The sequence below is a fragment of the Saimiri boliviensis genome, chromosome 5 (genome assembly GCF_048565385.1).
Source record: "Saimiri boliviensis isolate mSaiBol1 chromosome 5, mSaiBol1.pri, whole genome shotgun sequence".
NCBI lineage: Eukaryota > Metazoa > Chordata > Mammalia > Primates > Cebidae > Saimiri > Saimiri boliviensis.
In genome coordinates this window covers 81,970,611-81,997,119 of record NC_133453.1, presented here as the reverse complement: position 1 = coordinate 81,997,119, position 26,509 = coordinate 81,970,611, and the positions used below count along the sequence as shown (strand labels likewise).

The 26,509-nt window shown below is 37.2% G+C and overlaps 1 protein-coding gene across 1 annotated transcript in view; it reads right to left on the bottom strand.

Moving 5' to 3' along the window:
• Nucleotides 1-5,646: 5,646 nt before the first annotated feature.
• ACVR1C (activin A receptor type 1C) overlaps nucleotides 5,647-26,509 on the bottom strand; it is a 126,591-nt gene continuing 105,728 nt past the window's right edge. Inside the window, exon 9 of the mRNA XM_010330082.2 lies at nucleotides 5,647-14,626. Within this exon, the coding sequence (XP_010328384.2) occupies nucleotides 14,501-14,626 (126 nt within the window). The 3' untranslated portion in view covers nucleotides 5,647-14,500. The remainder of the gene's footprint in view (nucleotides 14,627-26,509) is intronic.

The window sequence follows — 26,509 nt, the reverse complement described above, 5'->3', positions numbered from 1 at the left end:
AAAAACAGAAAAAAATTAGTAAATTGGTCTTCATCAAATTTTAAAATTTCTGGTGAGGGATAAAATATTACAAATTGGGTACAGTGTTTACTGCTTGGGTGATGGATGAACCAAAATCTCACAAATCACCACTAAGGAGTGTACACATGTAACCAAATATCACCTGTTCCACAAAAACCTATGGGAATAAAAAAATAATAAAATAAATTTTCTGCTCTTTGAAAACCACCATTAATTAAATGAAAAGGCAAATTACCAAGTGCAAAAAAATATTTTCAATGCATACATTTAACAGGAATACATATTGTATAATTCCATTCACATTAAATTGATTTTTTTCACATCAATCTTATATTTTGTGACCTCACTAAATTAAAATATTTTAGTCCTTTTTATTAGCTTCATTAGGATTTTTTAATATACACAATCATGTCACCTGACCCCATTTACTTCTTATTTTTCCAATCTCTCTTTCTTTTTTAGAAACAGGATCTCACTCTGTTGCCTAGCCTAGAGTGCAGTGAAGTGATCATAGTTCACTGTAGCCTTGAACTCGTGGGCTCAAGTGATCCTCCCAGCTCAGCCTCCTCAGTAGCTGAGACTACAGGTGCATGCCACCATGCCTGGCTATTTTGTAAAATTTTTTGTAGAGACAGGTCTCACTATGGTGCCCAGGCTGGTCTCTAACTCCTGACCTCGAGTGACCCTCCTTCCTTGGCCTCCCAAAGTTCTGGGATTACAGACATGAGCCACCACACCCAGCCCCAATCTGTATTTCTTTTTTTTTCTTTCTTTTATGTTATTTCACAAACTGGATCTCCAATACAATGTTATATAGAAGTTGTGAGAATGAATATTAATTTATTTCTGGACTTAGGGGAAAGTACAATCTTTAACCATTAGATATAATGTAGGTTTTTCATAGATTTGCTGTGATTTACAGAAAGCAATGTAAGATTCAAATATACACATGCTTATTTATTTATCCCAATTATTCATCTGAGTTTAAGGGAAATAATCAAAGTGAAGGTCCTCATTTTGGCTGCACTAGCTTTGCACCTTCCAGGTAAACTATCAGCCCCCTAGCCCCTTCCTCAGAGGCTCTTTCTAGAAAACTCGGACTAAGACAGATACCTACATCAAGAATGCATGAGTGAGATAATATTCAAAAGAAGATGATATTTAAACTGAGCCTGATCAGAAATAAAAGTGAATCATGTGAGTTAGAGACCAGGAAATTCCAGAAAAATGGAAAAATAATTGCATGAAATCCTAGAATCATAGATACACATGCAGTGTTTGTACCATTTCCAGCAGTTCTAGTTGACATGTATATTAGGAAAAAAGGTGAGAGATTAGCCAAGGGAGGAGAAAGGGAAGGGAATTGAGTTGCTGTGAAATTCTGTGTCCAGAAATAAACAGACAGTTTCAAATTAAGATGTTAAAATATTTTAAAGAGGAAAATAAGGTTATCATACTTATAGTTTAGAACAATCACTAATAGTTATCTGAAAGATAATAAATTGATAGGAGTGAAAATGGAGACACAATATGAGAAAAGACCATGAAAGACTCCAAGCTAACAACTGGTAGGGGCCTGAAGTGAGACAGTGGCATGGTGGCATACACAGAAGTGACATAAAGATGAAGAGGAAGGATAGATATATTAAGGAAGAAGGAGCAATTGGACTGGGTTGTCAGGTTGAACAAGAAGGATCACAGGCAGGGAAACAGGTTTGTCATGAAAAATAGTTCATATTTGTCAAATATTTGTATCAAGAATCCATAACGTATATTTACAACTCGGTAATAAGAAAACAACCAGTAAACACTGGGCAAAATATTTTGATGTACTCCAAATATACAATGTCAGTATAGGAAAAGAAGCTAAATATAATTAGTGATCACAGAAGTGCGATTTAAAATAACAATGAGAGGCTGGGCGCAATGGCTCATGCCCGTAATCCCAGCACTTTGGGAGGCTGAGACAGGAGAATCACCTGGGGTCAGGAGTTCAAGACCAGCCTGGCCAACATAGTGAAACCCCGTCTCTACTAAAAATTAAAAAATTAGTCAACAAGGTGGCATGTGCCTGTAATCCCAGGTACTTGGAAGGCTGAGGCACAAGAATCACTTGAAGCCAGGAGGTGGAGGTTGCAGTGAGCCAAGATCGTACCACTCCACTCCAGCCTGGGTAGCAGAGGGAAACTTTGTCTCGTCTCAAAATAAATAAATAAAAAACAATAAGATACTACTGCATTTCACCAGAAAACCTATAATAAAAAACTCTGGAGCAACTATTATTCTCATACATTGACAGTATAAACTGATATAAACACTTTACACCCCTAAGTATTTACCTAATTATACTTGTAAGTACACTCCAGCAATTATAGTGTTAGGTATTTACTCAAGAGAAATGAAAGTGCATATCCACAAAAAGACTTAGACATCGATGTTCACAGCAGATTTATTCATGATAGCCCCAAACCAGAAACAATCCAAATGTTCAACAAGTGAATGCATAAACAAATTGTGATATGTTAATAGAATAGAACTGTACCCAGCAACATAAAAGAACAAGGTGCCAATACATCTAACAACATGACTGAATGTCAAAAACAGTATGCTAAGCAAAAGAAGTCAGACACAAAAAATAACATTTTGACATTGGAATCAGAAGTGACTATGTTATATCCAAGTGGATACATAAAGAAGAGGCTGGACGTTAGGGCCCGGATCTTGGAAGGGAAGTCTGGGACAAGTATGTGGGTTTGCACATCACTAGCCTTATTAAAGGCAAAAGAGTACATGGGATTACCAAGGAGAGGTGTTTAGGAGAGACAAAGCTGGAAGTGGGTAAACATGAACATTTTAGGGACCACAAAAAAGTGAAAATATGGTCCAGGCATGGTGGCTCACACAAAAATTAGCTAGGTGTACTGGTGCACACCTGGTCCAGCTACTGGTAGGCTAAAGTGGGAAGATCACTTGAGCCTGGAAAGGTCGATGCTGCAATGAGCCGTGATCATGCCACACTGCATGCCAGTTTAGGTGACAGAGTGAGACCCTGTCTCAAAAAAAAAAAAAAAAAAAAAAGTGAAGAATGCAGAGAAAAAGAAGAAGTGGGGAAGGACAATCAAGCAAAGGAAAATAATTATGGGAAAGGACATTCTGTTGCAAAGGCCAGAGAGAGACAAAGGAAGAAAAGGGTAAATATCCTTGCACCAGACTACTACAAATACTTAGCACAGAGAAGGCCATTTTATAGGACAAGTCAAAAGTTCTATTGTAGTGGGTCGAGGAGTGAATGGGCAGAGAGAAGATGGGGACAGAAAATGTACACCTACAAAAGTTTGCTTTGGGGAAAAAAAAGACCTACAAAGTCTATGTATTTCCGAATGTCATATTTTTACCCTATTGTAAATTTTTGGTTATTTCACAAATACCTCACAGGGACTACATCTTCAGTAAGATGTTTATGTTATCGCCCATATATTTCTGATAAAGGAAAAGCTGACATAGAGAAAAGTGCATTTTATGAACTAGTTCATGTATTATATAAAAGTAAAGATCCAGATTGCAGTATAGAATTGAAATGCATTTTGCAAATTCTTGCTTTTGCTCTATACAGAAATCCTAGGATGTATTTCCCCTGTTCTGCTTCACTTATATCTTATATGATTGTCACCTTGTGTTTCTCCATTTAAAAATAAAAGGCAAACTCAGCAGTTCCTTTTTCTTAAACTGCTTCAGTAACCAGCAGTTGCCACATTAAAAGCTTTAGCTGCAGGACTATAAAAATAGTCTAATGCTCCCTAGCAAGCAGCTACATTTGAGCCGGTTCTCTTTTCAGGGATATAGCAAGGTCAAATCTAATGGCCAGGGAAGGGCAGGCTATGAGGGAGAAGGGAAAGCCTGTTGACATTCACAGGGCAAAAGTGCATTGTGCTTGGAATTTTTTTGTGTAAATTTTAAACAGTGCCCACATTTAACCACCTGCTTGTTGTTTAGAAGGGTTCAAATGAACAATTTCAAGCACAATTGAGTAACACTCAAAAGAAAATCAAGTGTAATTTCCTAAGTTGCTGAAGCAAGGATTCTTCTATGAAGCACCATTAGTATTTCTAAACCTGATTTGATTATATTTGAAGTTTAATGCATACAGCTCAGTGGCCCCTAGAAATTTCTTTGTGCAAAGATAGAATTACAAGGTAGACCTTTATAAATGATTGCTTCTGTGTATTTTTAAAAATTATTTGCATCATAATTGTAATAAAACTAAATTATTTAAGATTAAATGTCATTTCTTATAATATTTTGCTTTGCATTTAAGATAGGTTAAAAAGTAGGGAAAATATACCATATAAAAACACTCACATCACACCAATTGTATAGCTCATCTTGAAATTTTTCACCTGTGTACTGCCTCTAAATATTTATCAGAGAAGAAAGAGTATGTTGGAATCTTCAGGTTACTTTGATAAATCTCTTAAGAGGGTAATTCTTTTAATGCCTTTATTAAATACCAACTTCACATGATCACTGCTGCTTTAACACCTTCAGAGTCTCCCTCAATGACAGGATCAACTTTAAATGCTGTAATCTAATTCTTACAGAATCCCGCAATCCCAGCTCTGTAGCTTACTGCCATGAGCATCATCCTTTGTTCCAGACATATTTTCAACCAGGGACAACCTCTTCCTTGTATTCTACTTTTATGAATCTTTCCCATCCCACAGGACTCAACACATTAGTTTTCTTGACTCTTCCAACATAATCAATACCTGATTTCTATGTCTTCATTCACATTTAATATTTGTACCCATGCTGGGCTTTAGTAATTTCCTTTCATCCAACATCTCTTGTATCACTGTCTTCTAACATTAGATAGCTTTCCGTGTTTATATCTCATCTTCCCAAATTGATTATTTTCTTGAGTGTGGGAATTTATTGCTTTCTTAACACTTGAGTGACTGTTAAGATACTATGCACTTAGCAATGTTTGATAAAGATTTGTTAACTAATATTTGAAGGAAAAAGAATATTAACCTCTTTTAAATATAAAAGTGATTGTAATTACAATTTTGTTACGTACAACATTAAAAGACAAAAAGCACTCTGTGGGAATATGTTTCTAATAAATAGATTTTAAAGTATTCAAATAATGTTTTAATAACTCTCTGCCAAACTATGTGTATTTCTTCTAAAAGTCATTGAGTATTTCTTGAAAAATCACTTCCAGAACACCCCATAAAACAGCCTGGATTCAGTAATACCCTAATCTCCAGGAATTTGTCCTGATGGAAAAAAGTAACTATCCAATTTTATGTTCACACTGTAAGTAAACTATTGCATCGATGTGAACATGCACCAAAGTCTGCACATATTTGTGTTTTAAAATTAAGATGCTGAAATTGCAGAATTACAACTGAGGTGGGGGAAGCTACTGCTCATGCTGCTGAGACTAAAGCACTTATTTTATTTCACGTCTAGGTTTCACAATCTACACTGATGTGAAATACATCTAGTGCTCGACTTAACGACCACGATTGGGACCGCGGAACGGTCGTAACACGATTTGGTCGTAAATTGAGTCGGCTTATATGTACAGTTGAAATGGTGCACGTGGAGATGGTAGTGCTGCCAGAAGCTGGTCCACACTGTCGTACGCCCAGCTGGGCAACGTTTGCACTGCCAGACACGGAGCGGTCGTGGCTAGCAATTGTGGTCGTAAAGTCGAATGGTCGTAAGTTGCATAGGTCATAAGTCAGTCAATACCTGTAAATATTTCTGAAACTTTAAGCAGCAGCTAACAATGAAACAGTTGAGAACCTGACTTAATGATTGTTAACCAAGAGTATTTGGCTAGTGAAGCTGGTTAGTACTGACTTAATGCAAGATATTCTGGATATTATTAATAAAACTGTCCTCCCAAATAGAAAAAAGAATAGAAAAGCAAAAGAACTTAAAAATCTATACCAAAAGTAAAACCAATTCAGTGTTCTGCCTCGCTTATGCTAAGTCTCAGAAAACATCAACTTTGTAGGGTTCCGAATATAAACCAAACACCTAATCTTCTCATAATGTCATTCTGAAACAGCCATCATGAATTAGAAATTGGGCTGAACTATTCTTGATTGGGTAAGAAACCCAATCCTAAGGTTTATTGCAGATATTGGGGCATGAATAATGAGTTTCATAGAGCATTTCTTTCACTGTCCAAAACAATATGTTACCCTCAATATTTTAAAACTATCTTCAAATGTAAGTGAAATTACCCCTAATTCCCTAATTCCAGTGCTCAAGGATTTAGTCATTATACTAGTAGATATATAATTGAATGCCAACTAATGCTAAATGCTATGAAATAAAATTACACAGGCTAAACAGGTAGTGAATGACAAAATGTGCTACTTTTGAAAGGGTAGCAAGAAAGGCTCATTTGGTATGATGGCATTCTTACAGAGACCTTTAACATTCCAGGCAGAACAAACAGAGCAAAGCCCTGGGACAGGCACATGTTTGGCAAGTTCAGGGAATAGCGAGAAGCCAGGATCTGGAGAATAGTTGGCGATAAATGTGGGGACACTGGAAATGAAGGTCAAGCTGTTGTCTGGTTCCATGTCCTGAAAAGGCTTGTAGACCACGTGTTTGTGATTTTAAGTGTAATGGAAGCTATTTTAGGCTTGAGAGCAGGTCAACCCAGTAGTCTTTTAGTAATTGTTTAAAAAGTGCAAAAAACCAGTTGCTTGGTAGAAAAAAAGAAACAAAATCTATTGTCCTAAGTTCCATGTAGAGAAATGGCTATTGAAGAAGTGTCCCTTCCAGCTCTGAAATTCTAGTATTCTACAGCTCCCTGGTTAAAAGGAAGTAAGTAAAATTCCAGTGCCCATTGGAGCCAGCATTTAAGTCTCCAACACCCTCCTCATACAATGCATACAAATAAAACACAATTTAAAAATAATAGAACATAATTGTATAGAAACCAAAATATGACACATCTTCCTTTATTTAAAATAGAGCTCTATATGCTTCACAGAAACAAGTGCAACAAATGCTTAACTTATTATCTTTGCCACTTTACAAAACAATACATTTTCAGAAAATGCATACATAAAAATATAACGTTTAGGCAGATAACTATTTACATTTGAAGACAGATGAAAGTTACGTGATAATATTAAAAAGCTTTAAAATAAATACTTTTATGACTTGCTGTTGGTAAAGTTAAACATTTTGGTATAAAGGCTATCACTGAGTTTTTAATAAATTCTAAAAACTATTATTTCTAAATAAAATAAATCTATACATATTACTATAAAATGCATATTTTCACAGACTAGAAATTAATGCAACATCTGATTATCATTCATCTTTCTTTGGAATTTGAAATTCTCTTCATCTTCAACATTAAATTACCACCACTAAAATCTCCATCTACATATTTTTGATACAGTGTATTGCCCAATTATTATTTTACAACCTAATTTATTTTTTCATACTTCTGCCTTATATATATATTCCTTTGGGCATGTCTGCTGAAAGACAATCTCTTTTCATACTTAAGAGTATCAGCTAGCTTACAAAAAGTCTTTACAACGATGATTCTTTTCACAGTAGTTCAAGAGTTCAAGGCATGTTTTGCAATGTCAAAATGCAATGGTTTTGACATTTGTAATATGTTCTTAGGTATAAGAAGAGTTACACTACCAAAAGAAAAGTATAATTAGTATTAGTACTTTGAAAGTCAATCCAAAATTCCTTTTTTGAGATCTGAATCTAATTTTCTGTTTTTAGGACATTTAAAAACCTGAAACGCAGATCAAGTTTGAATAATCTTCTCCAGTCTAGAATCAGAAGAGTACATGAGCTTGACACTAGTCATTGTGGAAATGAACTAGAATTTAATATTTTGGCTCAGATACTCTCATTTTGTATAAAGAAAAGGGCTGGGTCTTTAAAAATATTTAGTTACTATTAGCCTATGGAAGAAATAGAAATATTAATACATTTCATTCTATGTTTGCCTTTGTTAGACAAAATTTAGGCACACAATCCTCTCTTTACAGGCAAAGTCAATAGTTAGCTCCATGCATAGAATGAAAACTGTGTGGAAGATTAGGGTCCACGTGCCTTGCTGCAGATTGTCTGAGTTGAAAAATTAAACCAACATGATAAACATACAACCTCTCTTCTTCTCTTGGGAATGCCAGGATGAAAAGATAAAGTATTATTTCTTCTAAGTTCTTTGTTCAATTTGCAGATGTCAAGAATTATTTTGACTTTTTAATTCTCATTTTCTGAAGATGTATAAGCAAGGCCATTCTTTAAACATATGTAAGCAAATAAGATGCTTTTCTGTAAACTATAAAATTATCTGAGCGTCAACTGCAGTTGGGTTTTAGCCCCCATGTGCCCCTCAGCTGGGAGTATTTGTATAGAGCACAACTGGGCCGACTGGATGGAATGACAGTGGGTATAGGGTAACCTCCTAAAGCACTCAGATTCTTAGGGGCCCCATTAACATTCAGATTAATGTAGCCCACAGTGAACTATTGCACTTAAAACTATTAGGTCTGGAGAGAAAAACTTCTTTTAGGATAACTTGGACCAATGATCAGGAAATACAATCACATGTGAAAATATTAAAAATCTAAGATGAAATAAAGCTCATATTCTCTCAAATGTATTCATCTACAACTGAAAGAGAAAAGTATCCTGGCAGTTCTATTATTATTAGGGGAATTTTTAAAAAGAGATTGTTACCTAATTTTACTATAGTATTATATTCCAAACTAAAAACATAATGGCTTAGTTTTAAAAAACATCAAAAGCAAAACAAAACAATTTGAAACAGCAGAAATAAATTTAGCAATCACATTATGGGGCATATATTTCAAATTGTCTTTCCCAGTCACTATTTCTCAAGTGGAATTTAGCATTAAAGCAAACGTAGACATTCTTTATATGTTAGCTAAAAGCTAGAATACAGTTAACAGCTAGTCTTTTTAAGTTTTAAAACAAAGTCATCTCTGCTATTAACAAATACCCTAGAGTGCCGAATGAACAACTACTGGAGACGTTATGAGGTGAAACTTGTATACATGGGTGAAGAACTTAAAATCTTATTAAGAAGTTCATGATGTAGCAATTTGGACAGGTTAAAACATAACTAAAGACAGACAGGAATTATAGAGTGATTTGGGGTTGATGAGATCTGGCAAACATATTTTAATGCACTGAAAGAAGATGAATGCTGAAGACTAATGAGAAACTGAGTGGGGGTTGGAGAAGAGAGAAAGAGAAGTCAGATAATATTCCACTGGACATAGTCCCAAATTCAACTATCAAATCATGTTTCACCCCATTCCAAAGTACAAAAAGAAAGAATAACCCCTACATAAAGGGTGGGGGATGTCAGGAAGGTTCTCTAATCATCACTTGCCCTAAGAAATTCTATATTCTCGCAGTTCCTGAATTTTATCCATTAATTTCATCAGCACCCCAGTGGTTGCCTACTTAGCTTGACAAACATTCTACAGCTCTTTGTTAGCCTAGTTTAGTTTTTCTCACTCACCTCAACCTGAGTAAGTACATAATTTTAGTAGAAACACAGAGAAGTGGGATTTTATCACCATTATTAAATGGCACATTATGTTAGTGTGCATTCAAGGTAGGTTTAGATGTGCGTGAATTTTTAATCAGTCAAAATTGGGGATGTGGCAGGGAACTGTGCTGGGTGCCACCACCAGGCTATTTTTCATAAGAGTTCTGCTAATAACTAGTAGTCATTTAATCTCTGATCCTTGGTCTCGTCATCTAAACAAAATTGGAATCAAGTTATAAAATTAATTGTTTCTAATTCCCAAATTCTGGTTTTTGTTTTGGGCTGTAACATATCTGAAATAATTTAGAGCAATAAGGGATTCTCTTTCATTAGAAGGTTAAATTCCAGAATGGTTAAGTTAAATAATAGTCATTTTTTAAATTAGGAACTAATGATAATGTTGAAAGACAGTGAGGGAATATTAAGAAAAAAAAGTGAGAAAAATAAATATAAAGCAAGGCTAGATGGAAAAAAAAAGTCAAATATATAATTTCATTTAAAAGTTTTGAAAAATGCCCATAGTACAAAAATTCTACTTAATATTAAAATTTTAATAAAACTTACATTCCACTTGACTTTTTTGTTATTTAGAAGAAGCCCTCAAGCTAAAAGAATTACTGTTTTCACTAAAATAGCAGAAAAACTCCATGTAGGTATTAGCATATGGAGTAGAACAAAGCATCGTCAAATAGAAATGGTATGTTTCACAAAAGAAAAGATGTTTAAAATATCTTCAAAAACCACAATGATTTCTGTTTTTCTCTTTTCTTTCTTTTTTTTTTTTTTTAGACAGAGTCTTGCTCTGTCACCCAGGCTGGAGTGCAGTGTCATGATCTCAGCTCACTGCAACCTCTGCCTCCTAGGTTTAAGGGATTCTTCTGCCTCAGCCTCCAAAGTAGCTGGGACTACAGGCACACACCACCACACCCGGCTAATTTTTGTATTTTTAGTAAAGACAGGGTGTCACCATATTGTGCGGGCTGGTCTCGAACTCCTGACCTTGTGATCCCCCCGGCTCAGCCTCTCAAAGTGCTGGGATTACAGGTGTGAGCCACCATACCCAGCCAATGATGCCATTTTAAGATACTAACACTAACCATTTCTAAGTAGCTTATAATTATGTTTGTGGATTTATTTAAAGGAATGATTATTGAAGACATCCACTGCCAGCTTTTATTCATTTGCTAAGGTTACTTTCTTAATTTTCCACTGGGAAATAAAATATCTCTATTTTAAATACGTTTATTTAGCCAAATACATTCTCATATTTATTTCAATCTAAGACTATGCCCTAATAAGCAATTTTAAGTTTATTCAAACTTTGTATAATGGCAAACATCAGCTCCCTGTTTTCAGGTGATTTGCTAAGTAGGTTCCCTGGTACTTTTGTGCAGACTCAAAGATAACCCTGAGTTTTCTCTGCCCCAATGAGTCACATGGTGGCAAAATTCCAGAAAAATAGAATTAGTTTTGTTTTGTTTTATTAGCAATTCTACAATAGAAGATGTATTAAAATAATAAATTATTGTGGAACTTCTAACCTAATGAGTCTATTGTAGATTTTCATTTTTAAATAAAAGCTGATTTTAATTTTTTCAGATACTGCAACCAGGTTACTATTTTCATACAATCATGGAAATTTAAAATGCAAAGTTAATTGAAAGTATAAAGATGAAAAGCAAGTGCTATGCCTAAAATAGTGCACGACAGTCATGTTTCACTTAACTCTCAAGTCAGAACATAAATTAAGAATTCTAGATGTGACATGCCAAATATTTTAGACATAGAAGAAAGCATACAACAGAATCTGTACCAATTACAAACTTAAAGGCAAAATTTACAAGGCAACAAGTTCATGCTGAAATACTGACAACAAATAATGTTTCTCTTATTTTCAGAAAGTGATGCTGCATTTAAATCCCATCACCACTTTATACAGTACTAAAAATTTATGATAGCATTTTCCCAAGTCCTGTATTATATCCCAAAGCCAAAATATCTGTAAGGATTAAAGAACACTGATAATCCGAACCTAACCTAAGAAGAATTTTTTTTGCTTATAAGAAAATTTAAAAGAAATACATATTACACAATGGGACTCCATTAAAAACAAGATAAAATTTGACAGCATAAGTATATACAAGAAGTCTGCCTTATGCTCTAAACTTCATTATCCTATTTTTGTAAGTGAGCATGTTCTATATATAATCCTGTTAAGAGTAAAGGAAATATTACAACTTTTAACATTTTCCTTATCATTTTTTGCTGCTCTACTCCCTTTCTTAAAAAATGTATTTTTTTTAATTGAAATATAAGACTATTCAGTTAGGAGTCACAGTTAACCAACACAAGAACAAGAAAAATACCTCAGAATGTACTAACATACGGATTTCTCCAGAGTGCAAGTTGAACCAATAAAATATGAAATTATATTTAGACACCCTCAAGCTACAAAACATAGACAAGAAAAATGGAGATGTTAAAACATCCTCTCTTAAAAATTCAATAAGCATATTTATCCAATGTAAATAAAACAGGAAATATCATTCTTGTTTATTTGAGATGAGTACAATCATAGTAAATAAATAATTTCATTCCTATATATGCAGACAAACAATCTATGAGAAATTAGTAACAAGCAAGATTACCCCTTCACATAGGCTCTTTTAAAAAAATCACTTCACATAGGCACTTTTAAAAACCAAGGATATATTTAGATTGTCTGTAATATCCAAATAAAGATACTTTCTAAATGTGTTGCAAATGAAAGCAATTTTCAGACCTATCCTAGAAACCCACTGTCAAGCAGAACTCAAGACATCCCACTTCATATTTTATCTGTCAATTTATTTTCTCCCCCTACACACTCACATCCCTATTCCCATTCCCAAATTAGACTTTAAAATCCCTGAGGGCAGGACCTATCTATCTTTTTATTCCCTCTCATGCCTGATATTGTGGCAAGCAAGATATGTGGTGCGCTATGATTATTTAATAAGTAGGTGAGTGCATTAATGAGTATGGAAGTATCGGCAAACTCCATAGCTTTCAGTTTTTTGCCTTCCTTATTTCAACTCAGTAAAATGAAGATGGATTCAGTAACATATTTCCATAGTGAAACGAACCATAATTACTAAATTGTACTCTAAGAGAAAATACAGAAGCATATCTTTCAGAACACTATTACCCAAGCTGTGCTTTGCTTTACAGAACACTTAAATATGGGGATAGTAAAAACTTTCTCTTCTCTTAGTAAAAGGGTTCCTTCCACCATAGTCAGGTAACCTGTAAAATCCAGTTTAAAAAAATTCAAGTAGCATTTCTTTACTGCTATTAGGTTTTTTAAAACTGTTATCAGTAACATTTACTTCACTCTTCAAAGTACATTATATGCTAACATATACTATCACTTTCTAAGTAAGTATCAAAGAACACTTTGGGTCTTGGATCATCTCAGCAGAAGAATGTTCTAAGGAATGGAGTTTGAGAGAAGATGTTTTAGGAGAATAAAAGACACCATGTTAAGTCTCCTTTACCAAGTAGCATTTTAGATTTGAAGGGCATATGTAATGTCCCATTAAATATTAATTGCTCTGTGTCCACAGAAAGTAGAATGAAGGCAAAACTATTAGGAGCGTTCTTCTGTACTCACTCGCTCATTGTGAAAGAGGAGAGGAATATGTATTTGCTGTTTCTGATACCCTCTGTAGGGTTTGGTTGTTACACTTCATTGAAGAGTTTTCTTAAATCTTCTCAAAATATTTGCTTGCTTCCTCCTTCTTTTTCTGTCTTTTCTTTCTAAATGTGTATGTACAAAGGAAATGGGACCTCTGAATTGTATCTTAAAGACATTTGCAGACAACGAATATTTATGTTTGATTAATCTTTGGAAGAGTTCAGAAAACATTAATACTCATTAACAAATGGGGTAACCATGATACTTCTGCAAGAAAAAAACGTCAACAGATGTGCTTCTGAGATTTCATGCAGGTCCATTATGATTCTGCAAAATAACTCAGTATGCCTTCTGCATGACCAAACCACAAATATAATAAAAAGCTATTGCATAGGGAGAAAGGTACTATGAGAATTCAGAAGAAAGTAGGAAGCTAGCTAACTCTATGATGTTTATTATCACAAGATTTGGACCCTAGTGCCAGCTCTGCCTTTAGCTGTGTGACTTTCGGACAGTTCTCAGTGTCTCAGGATATATCAGGTATCTCTTTTGTAAATGAAAGAAGCAAGTTTAGTGGTTCGGTGACTGCTGCAGTAGTGGATTATGAAGAGCAGGAGAACAGCAGACAGGGAGACCAAGCACGTGGGACACCAACCTCACTTACATCTTCCCCTGAGCAGCTCCACTTTTACATGTTTGATATATTAAAATTTAGAGCAATACTTATTTTTAAAAGGTCCTGCTAATTTAAAAAGGGGAAAAACATAGATTACATAACCTAAATTTCTATTTAAGATAACATGCTCTAGTTCACATGTTTAATGAATATGCTTTCATCTCAGAAAAAAAAAGGTTTCTACATCTTTTCCTGGTCATTCATGTGCTCTTGGTTCAAGGAAAATAAAAACTTAATGACTATATTATTTTTATAGAGCTTATTTTATACCTTTGTAATATATTTCTTTCTTATTAAATAAAAAGATGAGCTGAGGTGTTGCTTTCAAAGTAAAATTAAACATAACATAGAAATTGGATGAAGTCAACTCCTACCCATGCTTAACTTTAGAGTTATCTTTTCATGCTGCCTTATGGGCACTTAAATACTGTACTGCCTTATCTTTGAGGTAGAACAAAAAAATGGCAAAAACATTCACATAAAGGGGAAAATGGAAAAGAAAGCTATGAGAGATTTCTTTTTAACATAATTATCATCATTAGGCTTTGCAGTCTTCTTTGACACAAAGTTGAGATATCGTCTTCTTAATACGAAGAGCAGTTAGGCGGGCTGCTCCATTGGCATACCAACACTCACGCATTATTCTCCCCATGACTCGGAGGGCCTTTAAGAGAGAGAAAAAAATAACAAAGACTTTAGCTACTCACATAAAACAGAGAACAATAGAAGTAAAGCCATAAATCCAGGAATTGATGCTAAGCTTTAAGAGATGGAGTCTTGCTATGTTGACCAGGCTGGAGTGCTTCACCGGTGCAAGCATAGCACACTCTTGTGCTCAAGCAATACTTCTGCTTAATCTTCCAAGCAGCTGGGAAACAGGCATACACCACTGTACCTGCCATTGATGCTAACTAAGCTTTGATGAAGAAATAGTAAATTTAAAACAATATGAGAAGATGATTAGGGTCAAACCCCTTCAAAAATTCTATCAAAATGCAAATATTAACCTTGTAGAAACTAACTAAAAAATGTTTCAATCCATTGGTTTCTGGGGATATGAGACATGAAAAACATCAAGGGTTATGGGAAGGCTTGGAAGTTCCCTGTATCTTAATATTGGTGATGAGTACACATGTGTAGACATATAAAAAATTCATCAATCTGTATACTGAGATATGTGCATTTTACCAAATGTAAATTATACTACAATAAAAACTATGATCCAAGTAAAAATATCAAAAATTCTGGACTTTAAAAATTAACTGGCAAAAAGATAAGATAAATACTCAGCGGGGAAATAATGAAAATGCATGAAACAATAGCAGGTAACTGTGGAAGCAGGTGGCTGCTGTAGCGGTATCTGCTGCTCTTATGGTCAAGAACTTCAGAATTGATGGATTGTATGTAATAGAGAGTACAGCCCACAGCACACAGAAAGTTTCAGATCAAGATGCTGGCCTTTGGTAGGCTGAGGTGAGAGGATTGCTTAAGCCTAGGAGTTCAAGACCAACCTGGGAAACATAAAGAAACCTTGTCTCTGCAAAAAAATTGTAGAACTTAGCCAGGTATGGTGGTCCAGCTATGTAGGAGGCTAAGGTGAGAGGATTTCTTGGACCCAGAAGTTCAAGGCTGCAGTGTGCCATGATCACACCACTGCACTGTAGCCTGGGTGACAAAGCAAGACTGTCTCAAATAAAAAAAAAAAAAGAAAGAAAGAAGATACTTATAAATAATTTAAGGATGACTATTTCCCTGAAACCTTCTAAGGGAAATTGCATAAGTCTTGACTCTCAGTGAAGAAAAAAACAATCAAGCCCATGCCTTTAAACACTGCAGTAAACCTGAGCTCATAACAAAAATTCACAAACACATGAGGAAAAAAGATACCATAACCAAGTTGACTGTAAACAGTAGTTTCAGCCCATAAAAAGATTAGATGCTAGAATTAAATGATATAAATATATAAAATATGTTTTTAAAGGAAACAGAAATTCAAAATATGAAGTAAAAATGAGAATATTTTAATTTTAATTTTTTGCATGTATATTTTATTGCACTTTGGGTTCTGGGGTACATGTGAAGAACATGCAAGATTGTTGCATAGGTACAGACATGGCAATGTGGTTTGCTGCCTCCCATCCCCATCACCTATATCTGCCATTTCTTCCCATGTTATCCCTCCCCAACTCCCCCCATTATCCTTCCTCTAGTCCCCCCAACAGACCTCATTGTGTGATGCTCCCCTCCCTGTATCCATGTGTTCTCACTGTTCGATACCCGCCTATGAGTGATAACATGTGGTGTTTGATTTTTCTGTTCTTGTGTCAGTTTGCTAAGAATGATGGTTTCCAGATTCATCCATGTCCCTACAAAGGACACTAACTCATTGTTTTTTATGGCTGCATAGTATTCCATGATGTATATGTGCCACATTTTCCCTGTCCAGTCTATCATCAATGGGCATTTGGGTTGGTCTTTCCTATTATAAACAGTGCCGCAATGAACATACGTGTGCATGTGTCCTTATAATAGAACGATTTATAATACTTTGGATATATACCCAGTAATAGGATTGTTGGATCAAATGGAATTTTCTATTTCTAGATCCTTGAGGAATCACCACACTGTCTTCCACAATAGTTGAACTAATTTACACTACCACCAACAGTGTAAAGGTGTTCCTATTTCTCCACATCCTCTCCAGCATCTGTTGTCTCCATATTTTTTTTGGTATTTTTTAAATATATATATATATATTTTTTAAATTGCATTTTAGGTTTTGGGGTACATGTGAAGAACATGCAAGATTGTTGCATAGGTACACACATGGCAGTGTGGTTTTCTGCCTTCCGTCCCCTCGCCTGTATCTGTCATTTCTCCCCATGCTATCTCTTCCCACCTCCCCACCCCCCGTCCCTCCCCCATTTTCCCCCAACGGACCCCAGTGTGTAGTGCTCCCCTCCCTGTGTCCATGTGTTCTCATTGTTCAACACCCGCCTATGAGTGAGAATATGAGGTGTTTGATTTTCTGCTCTTGTGTCAGTTTGCTGAGAATGATGGTTTCCAAGTTCATCCATGTCCCTACAAAGGACGTGAACTCATCGTTTTTGATGGCTGCGTAATATTCCATGGTGTATATGTACCACATTTTCCCTATCCAGTCTATCATCGTTGGGCATTTGGGTTGGTTCCAGGTCTTTGCTATTGTAAACAGTGCTGCAATGAACATTCGTGTGCATGTGTCCTTATAGTAGAATGATTTATAATCCTTTGGATATATACCCAGTAATGGGATTGCTGGGTCAAATGGGATTTCTATTTTTAGGTCCTTGAGGAATCGCCACACTGTCTTCCACAATGGTTGAATTAATTTACATTCCCACCAACAGTGTAAAAGTGTTCCTATTTCTCCACGTCCTCTCCAGCATCTGTTGTTTCCAGATTTTTTAATGATCACCATTCTAACTGGTGTGAGATGGTATCTCAATGTGGTTTTGATTTGCATTTCTCTAATGACCAGTGATGATGAGCATTTTTTCATATGTTTGTTGGCCTCCTGTATGTCTTCTTTTGTAAAGTATCTGTTCATATCCTTCGCCCATTTTTGAATGGGCTTGTTTGTTTTTTTTTCTTGTAGATCTGTTTTAGTTCTTTGTAAATTCTGGATATCAGCCCCTTGTCAGATGGGTAGACTGCAAAAATTTTTTCCCATTCTGTTGGTTGCCGATTCACTCTACTGACTGTTTCTTCTGCCGTGCAGAAGCTGTGGAGTTTGATTAGGTCCCATTTGTCTATTTTGTCTTTTGTTGCCATTGCTTTTGGCGTTTTGGTCATGAAGTCCTTGCCTACGCCTATGTCCTGAATGGTTTTGCCTAGATTTTCTTCTAGGGTTTTTATGGTGTTAGGTCTGATGTTTAAGTCTTTAATCCATCTGGAGTTAATTTTGGTGTAAGGTGTCAGGAAGGGGTCCTGTTTCTGCTTTCTGCACATGGCTAGCCAGTTTCCCCAACACCATTTATTAAACAGGGAATCCTTTCCCCATTGCTTGTTTTTGTCAGGTTTGTCGAAGATCAGATGGTTGTGGGTATGTTGTATTTCCTCTGAGGCCTCTGTTCTGTTCCATTGGTCTGTATCTCTGTTTTGGTACCAGTACCATGCTGTTTTGATTACTGTAACCTTGTAGTATAGTTTGAAGTCCGGTAGTGTGATGCCTCCTGCTTTGTTCTTTTTGCTTAGAATTGACTTGGCTATGCGGGCTCTCTTTTGGTTCCATATGAAGTTTAAGGTGTTTTTTTCCAGTTCTGTGAAGAAGGTCATTGGTAGTTTGATGGGAATAGCATTGAATCTGTAAATTACTTTGGGCAGTATGGCCATTTTCACAATGTCGATTCTTCCTAACCATGAACATGGAATGCTTCTCCATCTGTTTGTGTCCTCTCTTATTTCGTTGAGCAATGGCTTGTAGTTCTCCTTGAAGAGGTCCTTTATGTTCCTTGTTAGTTGTATTCCTAGGTATTTTATTCTCTTTGTAGCAATTGTGAATGGCAGTTGGTTCTTGATTTGGCTCTCTTTAAGTCTGTTACTGGTGTATAGGAATGCTTGTGATTTTTGCACGTTGATTTTGTATCCTGAGTCTTTTCTGAAGATGTTTATCAGTTTCAGGAGATTTTCAGCTGAGATGATGAGGTCTTGTAGATATACAATCATGTCATCAGCAAATAGAGACAATTTGATTTCCTCCTTTCCAATTTGAATACCCTTTATTTCTTTTTCTTGCCTGATTGCTCTGGCTAGAACTTCCAGTACTATATTGAATAGGAGTGGTGAGAGAGGGCATCCTTATCTAGTGCCAGATTTCAAAGGGAATGCTTCCAGTTTTTGCCCATTCAGTATGATATTGGCTGTTGGTTTGTCATAAATAGCTTTTATTGTTTTGAGATACGTTCCATCAATACCTAGTTTATTTAGGGTTTTTATCATAAAGGGCTGTTGTATTTTGTCAAAGGCCTTCTCTGCATCAATTGAGATAATCATGTGGTTTTTGTCTTTGGTTCTGTTTATGTGGTGAATTACGTTTATGGATTTGCATATGTTGAACCAGCCTTGCATCCCTGGGATGAATCCTACTTGATCATGGTGGATGAGCTTTTTGATATGCTGTTGCAATCGGTTTGCCAGTATTTTATTGAAGATTTTTGCATCTATGTTCATCATGGATATTGGCCTGAAACTTTCTTTTCTTGTTGAGTCTCTGCTGGGTTTTGGTATCAGGATGAAGTTTGTCTCATAAAATTATTTGGGAAGGATTCCCTCTTTTTGGATTGTCTGGAATAGTTTCAGAAGGAATGATATCAGCTCCTCTTCGTATGTCTGGTAGAATTCAGCTGTGAACCCATCTGGACCTGGGCTTTTTTTGGGTGGTAGGCTCTTAATTGCTGCCTCTACTTCAGACCTTGTTATTGGTCTATTCAGGGTTTCGGCTTCTTCCGGGTTTAGGCTTGGGAGGTTGCAGGTGTCCAGGAATTTATCCATTTCTTCCAGGTTTACTAGTTTATGTGCATAGAGTTGTTTGTAATAATCTTTGATGATCGTTTGGATTTCTGTGGAATCTGTGGTGATATCCCCTTTATCGTTTTTTATTGCATCAATTTGGTTATTCTCTCTTTTCTTTTTAATTAATCTGGCTAGTGGTCTGTCTATTTTGTTGATCTTTCCGAAAAACCAGCTCCTGCATTTATTGATTTTTTGAAGAGTTTTTTATGTCTCTATTTCCTTCAGTTCTGCTCTGATCTTAGTTATTTCCTGTCTTCTGCGAGGTTTGGAGTTTTTTTTATCTTGCTCCTCTAGCTCTTTCAATTTTGATGATAGGGTGTCAATTTTAGATCTCTCCTTTCTTCTCATGTGGGCATTCATTGCTATATATTTTCCTCTACAGACTGCTTTAAATGTGTCCCAGAGATTCTGGTATGTTATGTCTTCATTCTCATTGGTTTCAAAGAACATCTTTATTTCTGCCTTCATTTCATTGTTTATCCAGTCAACATTCAAGAGCAAGTTGTTCAGTTTCCATGAAGCTGTGTAGTTCTGAGTTAGTTTCTGCATTCTGAGTTCTAAATCGATTGCACTGTGGTCTGAGAGAATGTTTGTAATGATTTCCATTCTTTTGCATTTGCTGAGGAGTGATTTATTGCCAATTATGTGGTCAATTTTAGAGTAGGTGTGATGTGGTGCTGAGAAGAATGTATATTCTGTGGATTTGGGGTGGAGAGTTCTGTAAATGTCTATTAGGTTTGCTTGTTCCAGGTCTGAGTTCAGGTCCTGGATATCCTTGTTGATTTTCTGTCTGGTTGATCTGTCTAATATTGACAATAGGGTGTTAAAGTCTCCCACTATTATTGTGTGGGAGTCAAAGTCTCTTTGTAAGTCATTAAGAACTTGCCTTATGTATCTGGGTGCTCCTGTATTGGGTACGTATAAATTTAGGATCGTTAGCTCTTCTTGTTGCGGTGATCCTTTTACCATTATGTAATGTCCTTCTTTGTCTCTTTTGATCTTTGTTGCTTTAAAGTCTATTTTATCAGAGATGAGAATTGCAACTCCTGCTTTTTTTTGCTCTCCATTTGCTTGGTAGATCTTCCTCCATCCCTTTATTTTGAGCCTTTGTGTATCCTTGCATGTAAGATGGGTTTCCTGGATACAGCACACTGATGGGTTTTGGCTATTTATCCAATTTGCCAGTCTGTGTCTTTTGATTGGGTTATTTAGTCCATTTACATTTAGGGATAGTATTGTTATGTGTGAATTTGATACTGTCATTTTGACGCTACCTGGCTGTTTTGTTGGTTAGTTGATGCAGATTCTTGATTGTGTTGATGCTCTTTTACCATTTGGTGTGTTTTTGGAGTGGCTGGTACTGGTTGTTCCTTTATATGTGTAGAGCCTCTTTCAGGAGTTCTTGTAGAGCAGGTTTGGTGGTGATGAAATCTCTGAGTGCTTGCTTGTTCACAAAGGATTTTATTTTTCCTTCACTTATGAAGCTTAGTTTGGCTGGATAGGAGATTCTGGGTTGAAAGTTCTTTTCTTTAAGGATGTTGAATATTGGCCCCCAATCTCTTCTGGCTTGTAGGGTTTCTGCTGAGAGATCTGCTGTTAGTCTAATGGGCTTCCCTTTGTGGGTAACCTGACCTTTCTCTCTGGCTGCCCTTAGCATTTTTTCCTTCATTTCAACCCTGGTGAATCTGACGATTATGTGCCTTAGGGTTGCTCTTCTTGAGGAATATCTTTGTGGTGTTCTCTTTATTTCCTGTATTTGAATATTGGTCTGCCTTGCTAGGTTGGGGAAGTTTTCCTGGATAATATCCTGAAGAGTATTTTCAAGCTTGGATTCATTCTCTTCAACACATTCAGGTACACCTATCAAACGTAGATTAGGTCTTTTCACATAGTCCCACATTTCTTGAAGATTTATTTCATTTCTTTTTGTGCTTTTTTCTCTGTTCTTGCCTTCTCTTTTTATTTCATTGAGTTGATCTTCGACCTCTGATATCTTTTCTTCTGCTTGGTCAATTCGGCTGTTGAAGCTTGTGCATGCTTCACGAAGTTCTCGTGTTGTGTTTTTCAGCTCCATCAATTCACTTATATTCCTCTCTATGCTCTCCATTCTCGTTAGCATTTCGTCCAATCTTTTTTCAAGGTTCCTAGTTTCTTTGCATTGGGTTAGAACATGTTCTTTTAGCTCACTGTAGTTTCTTACTACCCACCTTCTGAAGTCTGATTCTGTCATTTCTTCACCCTCCTTCTCCATCCGGTCTGATTCCCTTGCTGGTGAGGAGTTGTGATCCCTTTTAGGAGAGGTGTTCTGGTTTTGGGAGTTTTCATCCTTTTTGCGCTGGTTTCTTCCCATTTTTGTGGGTTTATCCACCTGTTGTCTTTGTAGTTACTGTCTTTCAGATTGGGTCTCTGAGTGAGCTTCTAGTTCGTGGATGCTGAAGTTACTTCTTCTATTTTTTTTTTTTTTTTTTAAGCTTTCCTTCTAACAATCTGGCCTCTCTGCTGTAGGACTGCTGAGGTCCTCTCCAGGCCCTGCTTGCCTGGGGATCACCTGCAGCAGCTGCAGAACAGTAAGGGTTGCTGCCAGTTTCCTCTTCTGCTATCTTTGTCCCAGAAGGATGCTCGCCTACTGTCAGTCCGTTCTCTCCTTTATGAGGCGATTCTTTGGATCTTTGGGGGTCAGGGAGCTACTTGAAGAGACAGTCTATCTTTTATTGGGGCTTAAGTCTTGAGCTGTGAGCTCCATTGTTTGTTCAGAGCTGCTGGGCAGGTACGTTTAGGTCTGCTGCAGATGACCTCATAAAGCACTTTTTGTTCCCAGGTGCTCTGTCCGGGGGAGTTGGGGCTTTATGAGTTTCCATTGCACTACTGCCTTTTTTTATTTTTCTTTCAGGTCTGACCCGCCCAGATTGCTATCTGGATATTATCAGTGGCAGCACACCTAGCCACTGCCTGCCTGCAGAGGCTTTGCTGAGCTGCTGTGGGCTCCACCCAGCTGCCCTGTGCTCTTCCCTGCAGTCCTGTTTATATGGGCATAGTTAGAACTGTCTAGGCATTGGTGGCCCTGCCTCTGTTATGGCGGACTCTCTCTGTTGTGGCAGGTTGCCTCAGCAACAGCGGGTTGCCTCAGCGATGGTGGCCTGCCTCCATAGTGGTGGTGAGTCTCAGTAATGGCAGACGCCCCTCCCCCACCGAGCCGGACCATCCCAGGTTCAGCTGTGCTTGGTTTGAAGGGCTCAACCCAGAGGGTTTCCAATTACTGTTTTTGTTTTCGTTGTTGTTGGGGGTGGGGGGCTGGGACCAACCAAGCCTGATCACTGGCTCCCTGACTCAGAGTCTTTTCTTTTAAGCTGAACGACCCTGCATTCCAGTCACTTGTTGAAAAGGCGCCAGGATCTCCTGTGCTGCGACTCACTGAGTTGGCTCAAACAGCGGAGCCAGCTCCTGGTGGATTTTTTGCCTAGGAATTCCTGGCCTGACTCGCTATTTCAGATGAATGGGTTACTGCCATCTCAGGGCTCCGATCGCCAGCTAAGAGGGCTCCCAGACCAGTGGCTTTTGTACGGAGAACCGCCGCGACAGGGCGTGGTCACCGCAGCTGCGTGGCCCAAATCGGCCCCGTGGGGGCCAAAACAGCTGCACTGGCTGGGACTGTGGCACTGGCGACCCCTCTGCCTGGGTACTCCTGGTCTGTGGGCAATAAAAATTCATCTGGAAATGCGGCATCCACTCACCCTCTGCACTTTCACTGGGAGCTGAAGTCCTGAGCTGTTCTTAGGTGGCCATCTTCCCAGCATTCCTCTCCAGATTTTTTAATGACTGCCATTCTAACTGGTGTAAGATGATATCTCATTGTAGTTTTGATTTGCATTTCTCTAATGACCAGTGATGAGCATTTTTTATATGTTTTTTGGCCTCATATATGTCTTCTTTTGAAAAGTGTCTGTTCATATCCTTTGCCCACTTTTGAATGGGCTTGTTTTTTCTTGAAAATCTGTTTTACTTCTTTGTAGATTCTGGATATAAGTCCTTTGTCAGATGGGTAGATGGCAAAAATTTTTTCCCATTCTGTTGACTGCCAGTTCACTCTAATCTAATGATTGTTTCTTTGGCTGTGCAGAAGCTCTGGAGTTTAATTAGACCCATTTGTCTATTTTGGCTTTTGTTGCCAATGCTTTTGGTGTTTTAGTCATGAAGTCCTTGCCTATGTCCTGTATGGTTTTGCCTAGGTTTTCTTCTAGGGTTTTTATGGTATTAGGTCTTATGTTTAAGTCTTTAATCCATCTAGAGTTAATCTGAATGTAAGGTGTCAGAAAGGGGTCCAGTTTCTGCTTTCTGCACATGGCTAGCCAGTTTTCCCAACATCATTTATTAACTGGGGAATTCTTCCCCATTGCTTGTTTTTGTCAGGTTTGTCAAAGATCAGATGGTTGTAGATGTGTGGTGTTGCCTCCGAGGCCACTGTTCTGTTCCATTGGTCTATAACTCTGTTTTGGTACAAGTATCATGCTGTTTTGATTACTGTAGCCTTGTAGCATAGTTTGAAGTCAGCATAGTTTGAAGTCAGATAGTGTGATGCCTCCAGCTTTGTTCTTTTTGCTGGAGGCATCAAAGAATAGACTTGGCTATGTGGGCTCTCTTTTGGTTCCATATGAAGTTTAAGGTGCTTTTTTCCAGTTCTGTAAAGAGGGTCATAGGTAGCTTGATGGGGATAGCACTGAATCTGTAAATTACTTTGGGCAGTATAGCCATTTTCACAATATTGATTCTTCCTAACCATGAGCATGGAATGTTTATCCATCTGTTTGCATCCTGTCTTATTTCTTTGAGCAGTGGTTTGTAGTTCTCCTTGAAGAGGTCCTTTACATCCCTTGTTAGTTGTATTCCTGGGTATTTTATTCTCTTTGTAGCAATTGTGAATGGCAATTCATTTTTGATTTGGCTCTCTTTAAGTCTGTTATTGGTGTATAGGAATGCTTGTGGTTTCTGCACATTGCTTTCTGTATCCTGAGATTTTGCTGAAGTTGCTTATCAGTTTGAGAAGATTTTGGGCTGAGATGATGAGGTCTTCCAAATATGCAATCATGTTGTCTGCAAAAAGAGACAATTTGACTTCCTCCTTTCCTAACTGAATACCCTTTATTTCTTTTTCTTTTTCTTTCTTTCTTTTTTTTTTTTTTTTTTTTTTTTAGACAGAGTTTCGCTCTTGTTACCCAGGCTGGAGTGCAATGGCGCGATCTCAGCTCACTGCAACCTCTGCCTCCTGGGTTCAGGCAATTCTCCTGCCTCAGCTTCCTGAGTAGCTGGGATTACAGACATGCACCACCATGCCCAGCTCATTTTTTTTGTATTTTTAGTAGAGACAGGGTTTCACCATGTTGACCAAGATGATCTCGATCTCTTGACCTTGTGATCCACCCGCCTCGGCCTCCCAAAGTGCTGGGATTACAGGCTTGAGCCACCGCGCCCGGCATCCTTTATTTCTTTTTCTTGCCTGATGGCTCTGTCTAAAACTTCCAATACTATATTGAATAGGAGTGGTGAGAGAGGACATCCTTGTCTAGTGCCAGATTTCAAAGGGAATGCTTCCAGTTTTTGCCCATTTAGTATGATATTGGCTGTGGGTTTGTTGTAGATAGCTTTTATTATTTTGAGATACATGTTTACTGATACTTAGCATAAAGGGCTGTTGAATTTTGTTGAAGGCCTTCTCTGCATCTATTGAGATAATCATGTTTTGTCTTTGGTTCTGTTTATGTGGTGAATTACGTTTATAGACTTGCATATGTTGAATCAGCCTTGCATCTCCAGAAGCAAGCCTACCTGATGGTGATGGATAAGCTTTTTGATGTGCGGTTGCAATTGGTTTGCCAGTATTTTATTGAAGATTTTTGCATTTATGTTCATCATGGATGTTGGCCTGAAGTTTTCTTATTGAGTCACTGGCTGGTTTTGATACCAGGTTGATGTGGGTCTCATAAAATGATTTGGGAACGATTCCCTCTTTTTGGGAATTGTTTGGAATACTTTCAGAAGGAGTGGTACCAACTCCTCTTTGTATGTCTGGTAGAATATGGCTGTGAACCCATTTGGACCTGGGCTTTTTTCAGTTGGCAGGCTATTAATTGCTGCCTCAACTTCAGCCTTGTTATTGGTCTATTCAGGGTTTTGACTTTCTGGATTAGGCTTGGGAGGGTGCAAGTGTTGAGGAATTTATCCATTTCTTCCAGGTTTACTGGAAGTGGGACTATTTTACAGAACAGTTAAATGTTTATGTGCATAGAGTTGTTTGTAGTAATCTCTGATGGTAGTTTGGATTTCTGTGGAATCTCTATGATGATATCCCCTCTATTGATTTTTATTGCATCTATTTGATTATTCTCTCTTCTCTTTTTTATTAATCTGGCTAGTGTTCTGTTTTGTTGATCTTTTAACAAAAACCAGCTTCTAGATTTATTGGTTTTTTGAAGGGTTTTTTTGTGTCTCTATCTCCTTCAGTTCTGCTCTGATCTCAGTTATTTCTTGTCTTCTGCTAGCTTTTGAGTTTTTTTGATCTTGCTCCTCTAGTTCTTTCAATTTTGATGATAGGGTATCAATTTTAGAGCCTTCCTTGCTTTTCATGTGGACATTTATTACTATAAATTTTCTTCTAGACACTGATTTAAATGTGTTACAGAGATTCTGGTACATTGTGTCTTTCTTCTCACTGGTTTTGAAGAACATCTTTATTTTGCCTTCATTTCATTGTTTATCCAGTCAATGTTCAAGAGCCTGTTGTTCAGTTTCCATGAAGTTGTGGAGTTCTGAGTTAATTTCTGAATTCTACATTCTAATTTGATTACCCTGTGGTCTGAGAGACTGTTATGATTTCCCTTCTTTTGCATTTGCTGAGGAGTGATTTACTTCCAATTTTGTGGTCAATTGTAGAGTAGGCGTGATGTGGTGCTGAGAAGAATGTATATTCTGTGGATTTGGGGTGGAGCTTTCTGTAGATGTC